Source organism: Balaenoptera ricei, chromosome 10 (genome assembly GCF_028023285.1).
Source record: "Balaenoptera ricei isolate mBalRic1 chromosome 10, mBalRic1.hap2, whole genome shotgun sequence".
NCBI classification, from domain to species: domain Eukaryota; kingdom Metazoa; phylum Chordata; class Mammalia; order Artiodactyla; family Balaenopteridae; genus Balaenoptera; species Balaenoptera ricei.
In genome coordinates this window covers 37,744,450-37,759,944 of record NC_082648.1, presented here as the reverse complement: position 1 = coordinate 37,759,944, position 15,495 = coordinate 37,744,450, and the positions used below count along the sequence as shown (strand labels likewise).

The 15,495-nt window shown below is 38.4% G+C and overlaps 1 protein-coding gene across 1 annotated transcript in view; it reads left to right on the top strand.

The window, feature by feature from the left end:
• The window catches only part of NELL2 (neural EGFL like 2), a 367,245-nt gene that overhangs the window by 37,244 nt on the left and 314,506 nt on the right, over positions 1-15,495 (top strand). The window contains exon 4 of the mRNA XM_059935715.1: positions 13,019-13,169. Within this exon, the coding sequence (XP_059791698.1) occupies positions 13,019-13,169 (151 nt within the window). The remainder of the gene's footprint in view (positions 1-13,018; positions 13,170-15,495) is intronic.

Below are 15,495 nucleotides of genomic sequence, written 5' to 3'. Positions count from 1 at the left end.
GAGGGGAAAGTTTTGAACCTGTCATTAACTGAGACCTCTATTATTCCTTTTTCTAGGAACATGCTCTTCTCAGAGTGCTACAAAGGATTAAGTTCTTTTCGTAAATCTAGAGTCCCTCTGCAGACTTGCCAGTTTGTATTGCAAGGGGAAAAGAGAGAGCCTTCGGTCTTAATAGATAACAATATAAAACATTATTGTAAACTTGTTTGTACGTATTCTAGTTTAGTTCACTGGGGTTATCATCTATTCTACCTTTTAAATCATAAATTTTAAACTGGGTGGCAATGCAAAGGAGTATTTGAAGGCAAAATAAATCTCTAGCCTTTACTTAGTTATTTGAGCAAACAACGAACACTGTTATGAAAAGGCATAGAAGTAGGTGGGGAAGTCATCAATGAACAAGACAATTGGCCGCATATTGATTTTCTACATGGGCTGTGCCAAGAAGGAGAATTACAGAATTGATCCCTGCACTTGGAAAACCTATCACAGAATGAGAGAAGATAGGATATGCCCCCAATATACATATCAACAGCAGTGATGAAGGCAAGGTAACAGGAATTATTTGTCTCTTTTTTGATTCTATAGCATCTAGACTTGCTCTAACTAAGCAAATCATCACATTGTTTTGGTCTTACTTTCTAGGCATAAACATAACTAAAGATATAAAAGAATTGCTTTTTTTAAAAAAAAATATTTTATTGAAGTGTAGTTGATTTACAATGTTGTGTTAATTTCTGCTGTACAGCAAAGTGATTCAGTTATACATATGTATCTTTTTCATATTCTTTTCCATTGTGGTTTATCACAGGATACTGAATATAGTTCCCTGTGCTATACAGTAGGACCTTGTTGTTTATCCATTCTATATATAATAGTTTGCATCTACTAATCCCAAACTCCCAATCCATCCCTCCCCCATCCTCCCTCTCCTTTGGCAACCTGTTTTCTATGTCTGTGAGTCTGTTTCTGATTTGTAGATAAGTTCATTTGTGTCATATTTTAGATTCCACATATAAGTGATATAATATGGTATTTGTCTTTCTCTTTCTGACTGCTTCACTTAGTATGATAATCTCAAGGTCCATCCATTTTGCTGCAAGTGGTATTATTTTATTCTAAAAGAATTTTATTCTAAAGGTATTGCTTTTTATCTAAGGGAAATTATATCTACATTTGTTGCCTCCAGGGGTCGGTAGACTGTTCCTTGTTTTTTTGATAATAGCCATTCTGACAGATGTGAGGTGGGACTACATCAAACCAAAAAGCTTTTGCACAACAAAAGAAACCATGAACAAAATGAAAGGCAATCTACTGAATGGGAGAGGATATTTGTAAACAATATATCCGGTAAGGGGTTGATATCCAAAATATATAAAGAACCCATAAAACTCAAAGTCAAAAAAGCAAATAACCCAGTTAAAAAATGGGCAGAGGACCTCAATAGACATGTTTTGAAAGAAGACATACAGATGGCCAACAGGCAAATGGAAAGGTGCTCAACGTCACTAATCATAAGGGACATGCAAACCAAAACCAAAATGAGATACCACCTCACATCTGCTGATACTTGTTTTAAAGAATGATACCTCAGGGACCATCTGAGTGAGTCATAGGAGAGTTGGGGAGACATATTACCTAGGGAATAGGCTAAGCTCCTGTGACAGAGACCCCCAAATGCAGTGTTTAATTAATAAATGAGTTTACAGCCATAAAAAGAATGAAATAATGCCATTTGCAGCAACATGGATGGACCCAGAGATTGTCATACTGAGTAAAGTAAGTCAGACAGAGAAGGACAAATATCATATGATATCGTTCATATGTGGAATCTAAAAAAATGGTACAAATGAACTTATTTACAAAACAGAAATAGACTTACAGATGTAGAAAGCAATCTTATGGTAACCGGGGGGGGGGGGGAAGGGGGAGGGATAAATTGGGAGATTGGGATTGACATATGCACACTACTATATATAAAATAGATAACTAATAAGCATCTACTGTATAGCACAGGGAACTCTACACAATACTCTCTAATGACCTATATGGGAAAAGAATCTAAAAAAGAGTGGATATATGTATATGTATAACTGATTCACTGTGCTGTACAGAAGCAACTAACACAACATTGTAAATAGACTATACTCCACTAAAAATTAAAAAAAAGAAAGGAGTTTATTTCTCTCTCACCTAACAATCTAGAGGTAGGCAGGTGTTCCACGGCTGATGGGTAGTTCTGCCATGTGAGATTATTCAAGGCCCCACAATGCCCTTGTCCTCATGGAAGAACTTGGCTTGCTACCGCAATATCCTGATTCCAGCCTGAGGGAAAGGAGAGTGGAGAGCAGTCAGTTTCCTTTTCAATAATAAAATCTGGATCATAGCACATATCACTTCTGCTCACATCCTTTTTGCCAGAACTGAAGTCACCTGGCCTCTTTAGCTGGAATGTAGTTTCTAGCTGGACAGCCATGTGCCCAGGTGAAAGTAGGGAGTTTTATTACTAAAAAGAAGGTAATTTTTGCTACTGGAGGACAGCAAGCAGTGTCTGCCACAGTAGACAGTTCATCGTATTGAATTATTCCTGATCTTCGTTGCTGAATGCTCAGCACATAGCAAGTGCTCAATATATATTTGTTGAATTAATGAAAGTGAGCGGGAAACTAGAGCCAATCCTTAGGCCAGGAATGAACACTTAAAGAGAAATCCAAGTCTTAAAATGGGAGAGACATAAGCTTGGTAGGATTAGATGTAAGCCTCCTGGGAATGGATGAATCAGTAGTGGAGATTATATAGCTTCTAGTAAAGTGAAGTCCAGAGATGAGCTTAGACAGTAAGTGAATCTTCTGTGCTTTATCCAAGGAAAGTATCCTCACTTAAATAGAGAATGTAATTTAGAAAAACTCATAGGAGCAGGAAAAACTCCACAAGGATGGTAAGGTGGGATGAGGGGAGGGTATGAGAATGAGTGGGAGTTGGGGTGGTATCCAGTCTGCTAATGGGGAAAGTCCAGTAGCCTCCACAGTCCAAAGGCAGGCAGACATCGTTTGATGGGTCTAGCATTCTGACACTTTTTAGCAGGATTCATCCATTCCTGAGGATCAGCAGAGAGAATTGGCAAGATCCTGACTGGGCATTAGAGCCTCAACCAAGCAGATGGGGGTGGGGGCAGGGCAGGGTTTTGAGTTCTAGGCTGGGAAACTGAAGCAGCAGCTCAACTTTGTATATTGGGCCAACATAGCAGGTCTGGGAAATGATTCATTTTAGAGGCTGCACAAATTCTCAGAGCTAATTTTTTTGTTGAATCTCTGAGCAGTAAGACTTAATTCTTAGCATCATTTCTAATTTTCTGGCATCTTTATCATAACTGGTTCAGAAATGGAGAGGAGACAGATACAGGGCCTGGGGAACAAGGGCAGAGGTTGACATAAGGGCTGGTGTCTGAGACTCTGAACTGAGAAACTGATTATACTGTGCCCCGTGTCCTTTGGTACTTTATAATGCTGTTTTCTTTCTTGCAGTGAAAAGAATAATCGTAAAATATAGCACAATTTCAATAGGGTGATAAATCATGATAACAGATATTTTGGTGTCTTGTTATTCTAAAATAATCTGATTATTGTAATTAAAGAAGGATAAAAGCAGAACTCCCAAAAATTGATGTCTCAGGTCAAATTGGCCTATTAGGTAGAAGATGAAATCGTGTATTTCAGCACTTCAGCTCTGCATAATTGATGGGGCACTACTTAGTATCTCTTTGGCTATTCAGCAGAGATTCTGTTAGAATCTGCTTGTGTAATTTGAGGTTACACAATTTATAACCTTCATAATTTTATAGATGTAAAACTATCTTAGAGATACCTATTCTTTATTCTTGTCAATTAATAGGTTCAATTGAATGTTGAAGATATATAATGAAAATCTCACCTTGATCCTGTATGTTTTCTTCCTTCTTTTTACACTAATAAATCTACTAAGCTAAACCAAACACTAACATGCATGTGGATAAAATGATAGCCAGCTTTGTGAATGCACATATTTTTTTTCTCTCTTATCCTTCTCAGGGACTGTATGAATATTTGATCAGACTTCAAAGAAAATAAAGGAATGACTTATGATTCACTTTTCACTTAAAAAACTAATTTATATATATTTCTTTTGAATTTATAGTTACTCTCTTAATAGATGAACATTTTTACAAAGAGTAATTATATGTGTATTTAAGGTATAGCTAGGTACTGTATATGGGATAGTTTACAAGAGAAAAGAAAGATTACATAATTGATGAATTTGTACCCTTCACTATTAAGATGAGTAGTTTGTTAATTTAAGCAATACCTCATCCATCATAACTGTATCAGTATAGGAAGGTGCAGTTGAGCCTTTTCATCTACTATTAATGGTAGGACCAGCGAAAACTCAAGTTTTTTCTTTTTTTAAAAGAAATTCAAACATTTATTCAAGTTTTCAGTGGCTTTAGTCAAGGCAAAAACATGTTTTGTAAATTATGGCAGTCCATGAATTTAGTTTTCCTTATGTATTTAAGACATTGGCTCATGATATTAGCCAACACATTGTATACAGTTTAGGTTCAATTGGATATAATATTTTGGACTACTTTAAATAAAGGTCTAGCAAATTACTAATTCTCAAATCTGCTACATATGTTCAAATGAGGTTGTTGAGACTGCTATCCATAAGTAGTGAGGCAGGATCAGCAGAGGAATGCAACCAATCTATTGAAGTTGTGAATGATGTCGTCATTATCATCATCATCATTATTGGCATTGTCATTGTCATTGTCATCGATCATCATATTCCCTTTTATTTGCTTAGTATTTCTGCCTATTTGGTCTTCTTGAGCAGTATTGCAGTTGAGAGAAGAGATGATAAAGAGGAATACTGTTTCGGCTCGTTTACCTTCTTAATTTTGCTGGTAACAAAAGAGCTGCTAATTTCACTGGTGAATTTCTGAGGGACAGCTAAACACTAGCTAAAAGCATTAATCTGATTATAAACTCAAGTACCAATTTTAATTTTAATCTACAATGAGGATTATAATAATGAATGAAATCAGAATACTCATACTGTTTGATCACTACTGCTGTGTCCGAAGGAAAATGTACCTTGGAAGCCAATTATTATCAGAAAGTTGTTTGTTACTATGGAATAAAAACAAACAAAATGGAATAACTTTAACATCTTGTCTTATGTCTGTTATGCATATAATTTTAATACTTTAATTTTAAGCTTCAAAATATAGAGGTGTTTTATTATTTGTAGCCCCCCCTGCACCCTGACTACATTTTGTTCTACTTTACTAGTGAAAATTCCAATGATTTATTTAAAGTCAATCAGTTAGTTGCTAAATCCAGGAGTAGAATCTGCTATTTGTTTTTGTTTCTTTGACTAGTTAGTGGATGCTTTTGTTTCTGATTTCTGATTATATTCACTTATGTATGTATATTTTTATGTTGTTAGATATTCACAACATTAAGCCAACAAACATTTTTTGTAAATAATACATGAAGGTACATATGTTTATTATGCATTGAATCAAATTATAATTAGCTGTAGATTTGAAAGAAACTTTTGAGATTGTTTTGGGGTTAAATGAAGGGATATTTCCAAGTTGACATCCCAAGAGTATGTCCTTGAACTCCCTGAACCTAGGAATGTAAAGGGCATATAGATGTCTAAAGGGTGAGGATGTGACATCCTTAGATGTGAGTTTGCTGATGAAAAAAAGTTGTGGATTACTCATACATTTTGCCCAATAACTTTTTTGCGGAGGATTATTTAAAATTGTCTTTTTAAAAAGCTTTTGGTTTTAAAATTTAGTATTGTTTACATCTTAATAGTTTCAAGTATCTGCTGAGAGATTATGTGATATGAATAGTTTTGTAGATCTGAAAAACCTAAATTGATCCAAAGATCAAGAAAAATGTATTTATTTATCTTCAGAATATATTTTTTATAAAAGTTAACTAAAAATGAGGGTTTATCTACTCTCTAGAGTATGCATTGTGCTCCTGTAATGATAGGAAGCACCTTGGCCTGGGTTGGAATCCAGGCTCTGCCGCTTGAATTTGGTAGGTTTATTCCTATATCCTCTCATAATTGCCTTGGGCAGTGCTGTTGGAGGAGGTCATTGAGAGGACATGACCGCCAGTTGACCCACAAGCCGGACCAGGGCAATCAGAGGCTCCTCACCCCCTCCCATCCTTGAAATGTACATTCCACTGTTCCCACAGTGGGAGCTCTTTTCAAGGAAGCAACTGCCTTGAGAAAGCAATGTGTTGTTGAGACCATCTGGATGGCATTGGTGACTGAACCCAGTTAAGGCTTCTATATAAACTTTTAAAATTCTGGTAGGCGAGTGCAGAGATGTACTTGTCTTGTGAACGCCCAAGACAAGCCTGGTGTGTAAGTTCCTTTGTTTGTTAAACCTGCCACCTACCAATCCGGAGCCATCTGCCTCTTCCTGTGGTCTCTCCTTGCCCTTCGTGTACGTGCTCAGTTTCAGATTTCACTCAGGAAGTTCCCGAAGTTTTGAACCAACAAGTTCCTAAAACAGTAAGTTGATGGAAATCAGCTCTGATTTTGAGCCACTTACAGAGATAATCACAAGTGTCTTGGTTTCTCTGTGCCTCTCTTTCCTCATCTGTTATTTCTATTACTGTGGAGCTGATAATCTCATTTATTCAAAGTTGCTCTAGGCTTAAATGAGATTGTTGATGTTTAAGGACTTTGCAAACTGCATGTATTGTGTTAGTCAAATTTTAATGGCTTTTAAAATTTTTATTATTTTTGCCTTTAAAGTTTTGTACTGTAAAGGCATGGATATACTGAAAGGAGAATAAGAGCAATGAACAACAACTATTGATATAATAATAGTTCTAATTTCATATATTTCTAACCTGAATTTAGAAGACAACAACCTTTCATAGTTAGAGGCTGAACAAAAGGGTAATTTGGTGAGTTTTGGACATTCTAAGTCAACCACTTGATGCCTGAGATTAGACCGTTTTTATAATTGAATCTGCACCTGGTATTTTTATTAGTCTGCTTATGTGGTGGGAAATCAATTTAGGTTTCTAGACACTGCAGACAGGATAGACACTGTAGACAGGATAGACACCTGTCAGGGGCCAGAGACTCATTTGATTCATGATGGCAATTGTAGTGATGCAGTTTAAGTGCAAAAGAAGAAAAGAATTCTTACCGATTGCTTTGTTATTGGGAGACGGACAGATCCCTTCTCTTTACTTTTACTACTAATGCACTAAACATACTTGAAGAAGCTCTAGTCTGATTCTTTTTCAGTAAACATCCATATTTGCTACCACAGATACACTTGCATTAAGCTACAGTCTATTTTATATAGAAAGAAACCAGTTTCTAGCTCTCCATCTCGCCCTCACTCTCCTCTCTCCCATTAACTATGTGTGTGGAGGATAGGATACACTGCATTCAAACTCCATCCTGGTTGTCCCATGACTAAAAATGAATATTTTGATGTAATTGCTTCTGACCTGCTTCATTATTTATTAATAATTGCTTGAAAATGCCACCCGTTGTGTTCTTAGTGGGATTTTTAGGCTTCTGCACGCAATAAAAATGGAAAACTTGGAAAGAAAGTTTTGTTTTAAACTCAAGCGGTTCTCCAATTAAAAAGACCTAATACAGCATGGGTGTGCTGGTAAGTTCTTCTGTAAGGCTTCCTAGTAGCAATTAAGGGCCCCTTGTCTCAGCCTGTTTTTCTCTGAAGAGGCAGTTCAAATGATGGTCGTCAGCCCTTCTTTGAAAAGAAATTCAGCTTACTTTGATTTTTGTCCATAAAAGAATGATCATTCACAGTTCTCTAGAAACAGGGGGTGGTAGGCAGGATTTATCTTAAGAATAATTTCATTGCCAGAAACTTTTATGTTAATTTTCATATGTGAGAACTGGTATTTTGTGGCTGAGTTTGAGATGCTTGGAATGAAAGTAAGCTCAGAAAATCACCACAAGGGTATAATGGCTCTTGGTAGTTTTAGTGGGTTCCACAGTCTCATTGCTTGTGAGAGTAATAATAATATGTATCATAATTCTAAAAGCCAACACGTGGTGTTGCTACATGCCAAGCACAGCTAGTCATCTGCATAGCTGGCATTGGAAACTTATTTTTCTGGGTTGAGAATTTGTTCTCATAACCATCTATTTTTTTATGTGTGGTTCCTAACAGGAGACCTTGTTGAGAAATTGCTTAATACATACCTGAATTTAATTATGAATTCTGAAAACTGAAATGATAACAAAAATAAAGTAAAATTATTCTCACGTGGTGGTTTCTTTGACTTGACTTTCTGGTGAGGACTAGAGTTGGATCTTAGAGTAATAATCACAGGAACTCAGAAGTCTCTCTGAACGGTGTATAATCTTTGAGATGAAAATAGAAGGCAGGGATGCTAATTTTACAAATTGGGAAACAGAAATGCAAATGGGGAAAGTGACCTTTCTTAAAATCACTACTAAGCGAGTCCCTTAAGGAACTAAAAATGTTATGTTATATAATTACTTCTTTCTGGATTATTTTCTATGTTGATGCTCCCGAATTTGCCTTTCTGTTTGTGAGTGGCAGTTAAGCATGAGTAAGGATGCCACATTCAGGAGGCAGGGCAATTTAGTGGAAGGAATACTGGACCAGAAATTGTCATCCCCATTACACCTCTAGCATGCCTGGTGCCTTTGGGTGAATCACAGAATTGTGATAGCTGTCCTTGTTAAGCGTTGTGAGAATAAAATGGAATGTAGGTTCAAAGGGGAAAATATATTATTTATACATTTTTGAAGGACAAATGTTGTATGGTGCCAGACGTGCAGCATTGTATAGTACGTGTACAAAGTTATATATGTTGTCCCTGCTGTGCTACAGATTTAGTGTTTTTATGGCCCATCCTTTTATCCTCTTCTCATTCCTGTGATTCCTATGATTTACTCAGGCATGCCTATGACTTTAGGTACTGTATTCTGATGACCTCTACATTTATACCGCTGACCTTGACCTCTCTCTTGAGATCAAATTCTGTAGTGCCAGCCTCCTACCGGACATGTCCACATGCACGTTCCAGAACACCTCAGAACGACCGTTTCTAAAACTGAAATCCCATTTGGGTACCATCATGCTTCTACTGCATTTTCCTTTCATTCTGTCTCTCAAGCTAGAAGCTTTGGATTCAATTGGATTCAATTTTCTCCTGTTCTTTTGCCTTTTGCTTGTGTTTTATCAGTGACCAAATTCTTTAGATTCTGCTTTCTAAAAATCTCTTGAATTCTATAATAATAAAATTATTATACTCCCTAATTGTTTTGAGCTACTCACAGAGTTCAGGCTCCCATCAAATCCTTCCCGGACTCAGGCATAATATATTTTTGAAACACATGTTTTTAAGGGGGAACAATAGATTTAAATATCATTAAGTTGAGGTAAGGATTGGTGGGAGATGGTGTTCTGTTGACAGAAAGCTGAAAATTACTATACTTCCTAGAGGTGCTCTCTCTGCCTCATTCAGTAATTTGTCTTCACCTGGGGATTATAGATTCATGCAAGACCCAGTTTTTAAACCCCTATACAAGTGAACTTGGTTAATCAGGATGGAAAAAAAAGAATTTCATTTTTCCTGTCCCTAAAGCATAGGCTGAATGGAGCTTCTGCAGGACATGTTTGGTATTGGAGGGTCCCTTCTTCCTGCAAGTCACTGTAACCGCCACAGAGGGAGCAAAACAGGAAGGTAATGGGCTGGGAGGAGAGCCTAGACAGGGTGAGAGAGCGTGTCCTGAATTGTGACCCTGCGTAAGTGAATAGGCTTAAGTCCAAGCTGGATGGAGGAGACCCTCTGGGACCACACTTACCACCCTGGCGGGATAGAGGATGGTTCTGCCCTGCAGGTCTCCTTAAGCATCTCAATGCAGATATCCATCTGGGGTTCACTTGGCCCTTCTCACATCAACATGCCTGACAGGCAGTGAAAGAACCAGTAAGTAGTTCTGTATCATGATTCCTGGTGAAAGCCAAAAACATCAATTTGATTTAGAAAAGGTGGTTTAGGGATGTCAAAATGTGATATTTAAAATATGTGAAATTTAACAAAAAGTCAGTAGTCACCTGAATTGCCAGTTTCTCAAGAGTTTTCCCAATGTTCAACTTTTTTTCTTTCTTCAAATATTCCACATGGCTACCAGAGACATTTTTCCAAAATGCAGATTGACAGATCTTTAAAAAAATGGTTTCCCTTCAACTACACTTGCCTTCCTCATGTTTTCAACCATGGTGGTTTACATTTTTACCAACAATACTCAAATGTAATCCATTTTTTAGGTCCTTCTTCCTTTCATCATAAGGTCAGTCTTCACATTTCATCTGAAAACAAAACAAATAAAAACCCACACAAATAATACAGTCTCTCAACCCTTCTCACAAATCTGACTCCAAAAGCAGTGGAGAATAATATTGAGATTTAGTGAAGGTTTTCTTTGCGTACCAAATGACAAAGCTTTCTAAAAATCCTCTTCAAGCATCTCTTCTCTAAAGTTCCACCTTGTCAGGCAGCTGCCACACTTTTCTCAATTTCTTTTCTCTCACTATAAGAGCTCAAGCTTCCTGGGCTACACCTTCCCATCTCTCTGTGGCTCTGATCATCATTCCTGTATTTAATGTAGTCCTTCCTCAGTTTCCTTCTTTTATGTCCCCATCTATCACCCTGTTCAGCAAGGCAAAGGACGCTGCTCAAGCTCTACCTGCCTGAAAAGGGTCGGAGCGGGGCGGGGAGGCGGGCGGGGAGGGGAGTGTAATAGTTGTAATTCAATTTTAATTTGTTTTTATCTAGCAAATTGAAATGAAGTCATGAAGTTTGTGAATGATTCACTTGTATATAAATCGGAGTGGATTAAAAGTTAACACTAGATAAATCTTTCTCACAGAGTCTCATTTTCTGTGCCTCCTTGGGAAGCAGACGGTTTTGGATCTCAGAGGAATTGGATGGCATCTCTGCAAAGCCTGTCTTCTCTCTAGTGGAATCTAGGGAGAAACTATTACATTTACCATGGCTGAAATTGCGTATTATTATTAGGCTTTTGAACTGTGATTATTGACTAGAACTGAGGAAGTTTCTTTTTGGAAACTAGGAAGTTTCTTTTTCCTAAAACCTGGAACCAGTATCCTGGGCCTGACTTCATTGCCCTGGATTAGGTGCCTGTTTCTGAATCAATTACTGTGTACAGGAATAGGCGACACTCTGATTGGGTACTTTTAGCACAGAGGAAGCCATGGGTTAAGAGTGGGGAGGGATCGTTTTTCAGTGGCAGATAAGAGTTATTATTATTTATTTTTTATTCTTTACCTAGAGAGTAAATCGAGGATGGTGACAGAAACAAGTGTCTATTACATTGGCACACAAAGCCCTGCCTCTCCTCTTCAGCTTTCCTACCCAGCCCCATCCTGCAATGGCTGCTACTTGCTGTTTCAGCCATGTCATGCCCCTTCACATCACTTTGCTTTTTCATAAGCTATTTCTATGACTGGGATGCTTTTCCCTCTCTTCTCTACCTGGTGAGCTCCTGACCAAATGCCTTCTGTTTTGAGATCCTTCCCTCCAGATGATGTTGGCTACTTTTCCCTCTGTGGTCCAACACCACTTTGTACTTACGTGTATGACAGCGTTTCTTTTATTTTATTGGGATTATTTGTCCCCTCCTCCATTTTATGGGTATCTCAAGGGCTTCTCCATGTCTATGCATCCCCAGTGATGGACACAGACCTGGTGATTACATTGTTAATTCCATAAATTTGTGTGGCTGGAAAGGTGGGGAACTTTAGATTAATCTCATAATCTCTGTTTCATCAAGGTTGTGGTTCTCAGCCTGATTTCTGCTGCACTGTTCCAAAGGGAATGCTTGGAAATGTGTGGGAGAACTTTGGGTTGTCACAATGACTAGGACTGAGTGCCACTGGCATTCACTGGGCCAGGACCAGGGGTGCTAAATGTTCTGTAGTGCATAGGACAGTCTTCCACAGGAAGGGTTATTCTCTCCAAATGCCAGTAACTTCCCCATTGAGAACTCCTTATCTAGTCTATCTAGTGTAAAGCACAGAAAAGAGGAGAACGATTTGATAGCTACAGAAACTGTGTTTCTGGCTCCCATCAACCCTCTGCACGCACTGTGAATAGGAGAGCGTTATGCTCTGTGAGCGGACGGCTTGAATGATAGGTTTTTCCTGTCCACTAAATCCATTTCTACCCCGGCTATTTCTCCCATGTCCTCTGGGTCCTGAGGTTGGAGTGCACGACTAAACTACAGGAAAGCGCCGGATAAAAATCTGCTCTCCCACTCAAATCTATCTTGTCTAGGTGTTCTCTATGCCTGGGGAGAGGGACGTGGGAATTGAGTTCTGTGCATTTCTTTCAAAAGTACGGCACGATAATTTGATCTTAATGTTTCATCCACTGCTCAGAAGGCTGAGAGTGACTAATTTCAATGATCTTTTAAAAAATCTACTTATAGCAAGCCTTCTGGCTACAGATATCAATGTGGAAGGTGGCACATTGATTTAAATCCAGTTTTCTGTCACGAGGTGTCAGAAAAGCTAAATGGCTCTGTCATGGTTTTTTAGGTCCTTTTCTCGGAAGGACATCCTTTTGTTCAATGTTGACACTGACGTGGCTGTGGTATCCAGGATTTAGGAAGAGTGTGAGGAGAAAACTTGGGAGCTCAGTTCTTCAAACAGGGCTCTTTGATTCTTCACCTCAAAGACATTTTTGAAAAAAGATCTCTGAAACACAAGCTCAGTCATTCATGTGGTTTACTGTCCTGTGTTATGTGTAGCAAAAAGTCTTTTTGAACCAATTTACCAGGAGTGTCTGGAGCTTGGTATTTATCAGCAGTTGCTTGGTAATGTTTTCTGAAAGATGTTGCCTGTAAAGGATGCTTTATAAAGCCAAGTTCTAGTCTCTTTACTGTATGTTTCTTTTTTTAGATACTCCCAGAAGTATAAAAGCATCCACTGCTACAGCTGAACAGTTTTTTCAGAAGCTGAGAAATAAACATGAATTTACTGTTCTGGTGACCCTAAAACAGACCCATTTAAATTCTGGAGTGATTCTCTCCATTCACCACTTGGATCACAGGTACGTGCAGCTGCTGGAGTTTCCTGTGTTTTCATTATATATGGTGGAATTAACACATTAAAGAGAAGTAAACAAAAGCAAGATATTCATGATTGGTTTAAAACAGCAAGAATAATTTTGCTACATTATGCAAAATCAGAAACACGAGTAATTGAGATCAGCCTAAAAGCAGAAGGAGCTATTGCTTCTGATGTTGCTAAGAGCGCACGGAAGTCACCATTCCTAAAACCCATTTATTAATTACTAACTTCCTCATGAGTTATCCTCCTCAATGTTAAAGTCAAACATACTTTCTCTTAATTGGTGAACAGTTAGCCGCAAAAATACCGTATTCTGTTTCTTTAGGATATTGCCTGGGTTTAGAGTTTAATAGTCTTATAATTTTAATCACAGACAGATAAATTCTTTTTCGGCGCACTTCTTAGACTGTGGCAGTTACAGCTGTATTCTTGGATGTGTGTTGAATCAAAATGCTGTCTAGTATTTCCTAGCTTCTCGCATGCATAGAAGCATGTAGGAGAGCTGGTGGGAGTAGTGAGGAAGAGGGGAGAGGGGGAAGAAGAAATTCATTCATGACACTTAGCATATACATAAATTGCTACTAAGTAATATCAAACAGCTTAAAGTGATTCCTTCCTGAAAGAATAACCACAGTTCTGATAATGAAAGTTCTTTTGTGTTTATATAGTTCTTTTTTTTAAAGAGCAATCCTTTTTTTTAAATTAATTAATTAATTAATTAATTAATGGCTGTGTTGGGTCTTATTTCTGTGCGAGGGCTTTCTCTAGTTGCGGCGAGCGGGGGCCACTCTTCATCGCGGTGTGCGGACCTCTCACTGTCGCGGCCTCTGTTGTTGCGGAGCACAGGCTCCAGACGCGCAGGCTCAGTAGTTGTGGCTCACGGGCCTAGTTGCTCCGCGGCATGTGGGATCTTCCCAGACCAGGGCTCGAACCCGTGTCCCCTGCACTGGCAGGTAGATTCTCAACCACTGCACCACCAGGGAAGCCCTTGTATTCATATTTTGAATGCCCACTTTATGACTATCTGGGGACGTTGGGCAAGTCACATAACCTCTCTGTGCCTCAATTTCCTCATCTGAAATATGAGGATAGAAATAGTACCTCCTTCATAGGTAGTTGTGAGGATCAAAGAGTTTATATATGTAAAGTGTTTTACATATATAATGGATTTAGTAATCCTGTTCAGATGTGGGCAGAAACCTCTTTTCTTGGTTTCTCTTATGAGAGATGGGGCAGCCTGGGACTTGGCAAATCTTTGCTAAATACTAAAGGGCAAACAGAAGCAAATATATGTGGAGAACAAAATATAGAAAATTGACACAGAGAGCAGGGTTCCTGATCATATTCTACCTGGATTACTCTCAGGGATTTAAGGCCCCATCTAATTCTATCTTTAGTCCCAAAGGATTGGCATAACTTCCCAGGCCCCTCACTTGGGTTTCTTTCCTCCCAGGTTTTGGCCTGTGTTTGAAAGGAGGGTGCCATCCTAACATTCACCAGGTAATTGGCTTGGGCTCCTTAAGACTGAGCAAGAAAGGGAGAGGTCCATCTCCCAGGGTTCACCAGGGCTCTTCGCCTTGGTATGTTCCTGGTCCTCGTCTTCAGGTGATTGATATGAGGGGAGCTCCTCGTTTGTAACACTGCGACCCTGCCCTTCTCCAGCGGGCTTTAGGCAACATGATTCACATACAGTGAAAGATATTGTTCCTTCACAGAGCAGCCTGACTTATTGCTGATTATTTCTGTTTGCTAAGAAAATTTCCCCTGTATCTTGGGCACTAGATTTTTCTAAGCCCTGTGGCTTCCTACTACCCCATTTGTAGAGACATGGAACTCGCCTAACCTTTTTCCAGATGACATCCCTCACGACCATCCCATCCAGATGGTCAATGTTTTGTTGGTCCCTAGAGTTGAATACATTAACTCTACAAATATTTGACCAGCATAGATTTCTTATAAACTATGCACTTTCCAACTGATACGTATTAAAATAGTTTGAAAATTTTTTTTAGCACCTTAGACATAGTAAGGATATGGACCACCGAAATACCCAACTTTTATCAGGTAAGTCCTTGAAGGAAGATTTGCTGTCAGACAGATCCTATCTTACTATTCCTATGAAGTAAATTTGTTAAAGTTATGTGTAGGGTTTTATATTGACTTATTTCAATTAAAAATAATATTTGTTTTTTTCAAATTAGCATAGCAATATATTTTCATTGTAGAAAATGTGGACAACTGACAAGTGTAATAAAGAAATAGGAAAACTCATACAAATCATGTCACCAGAAGAAGACTGATGTTGA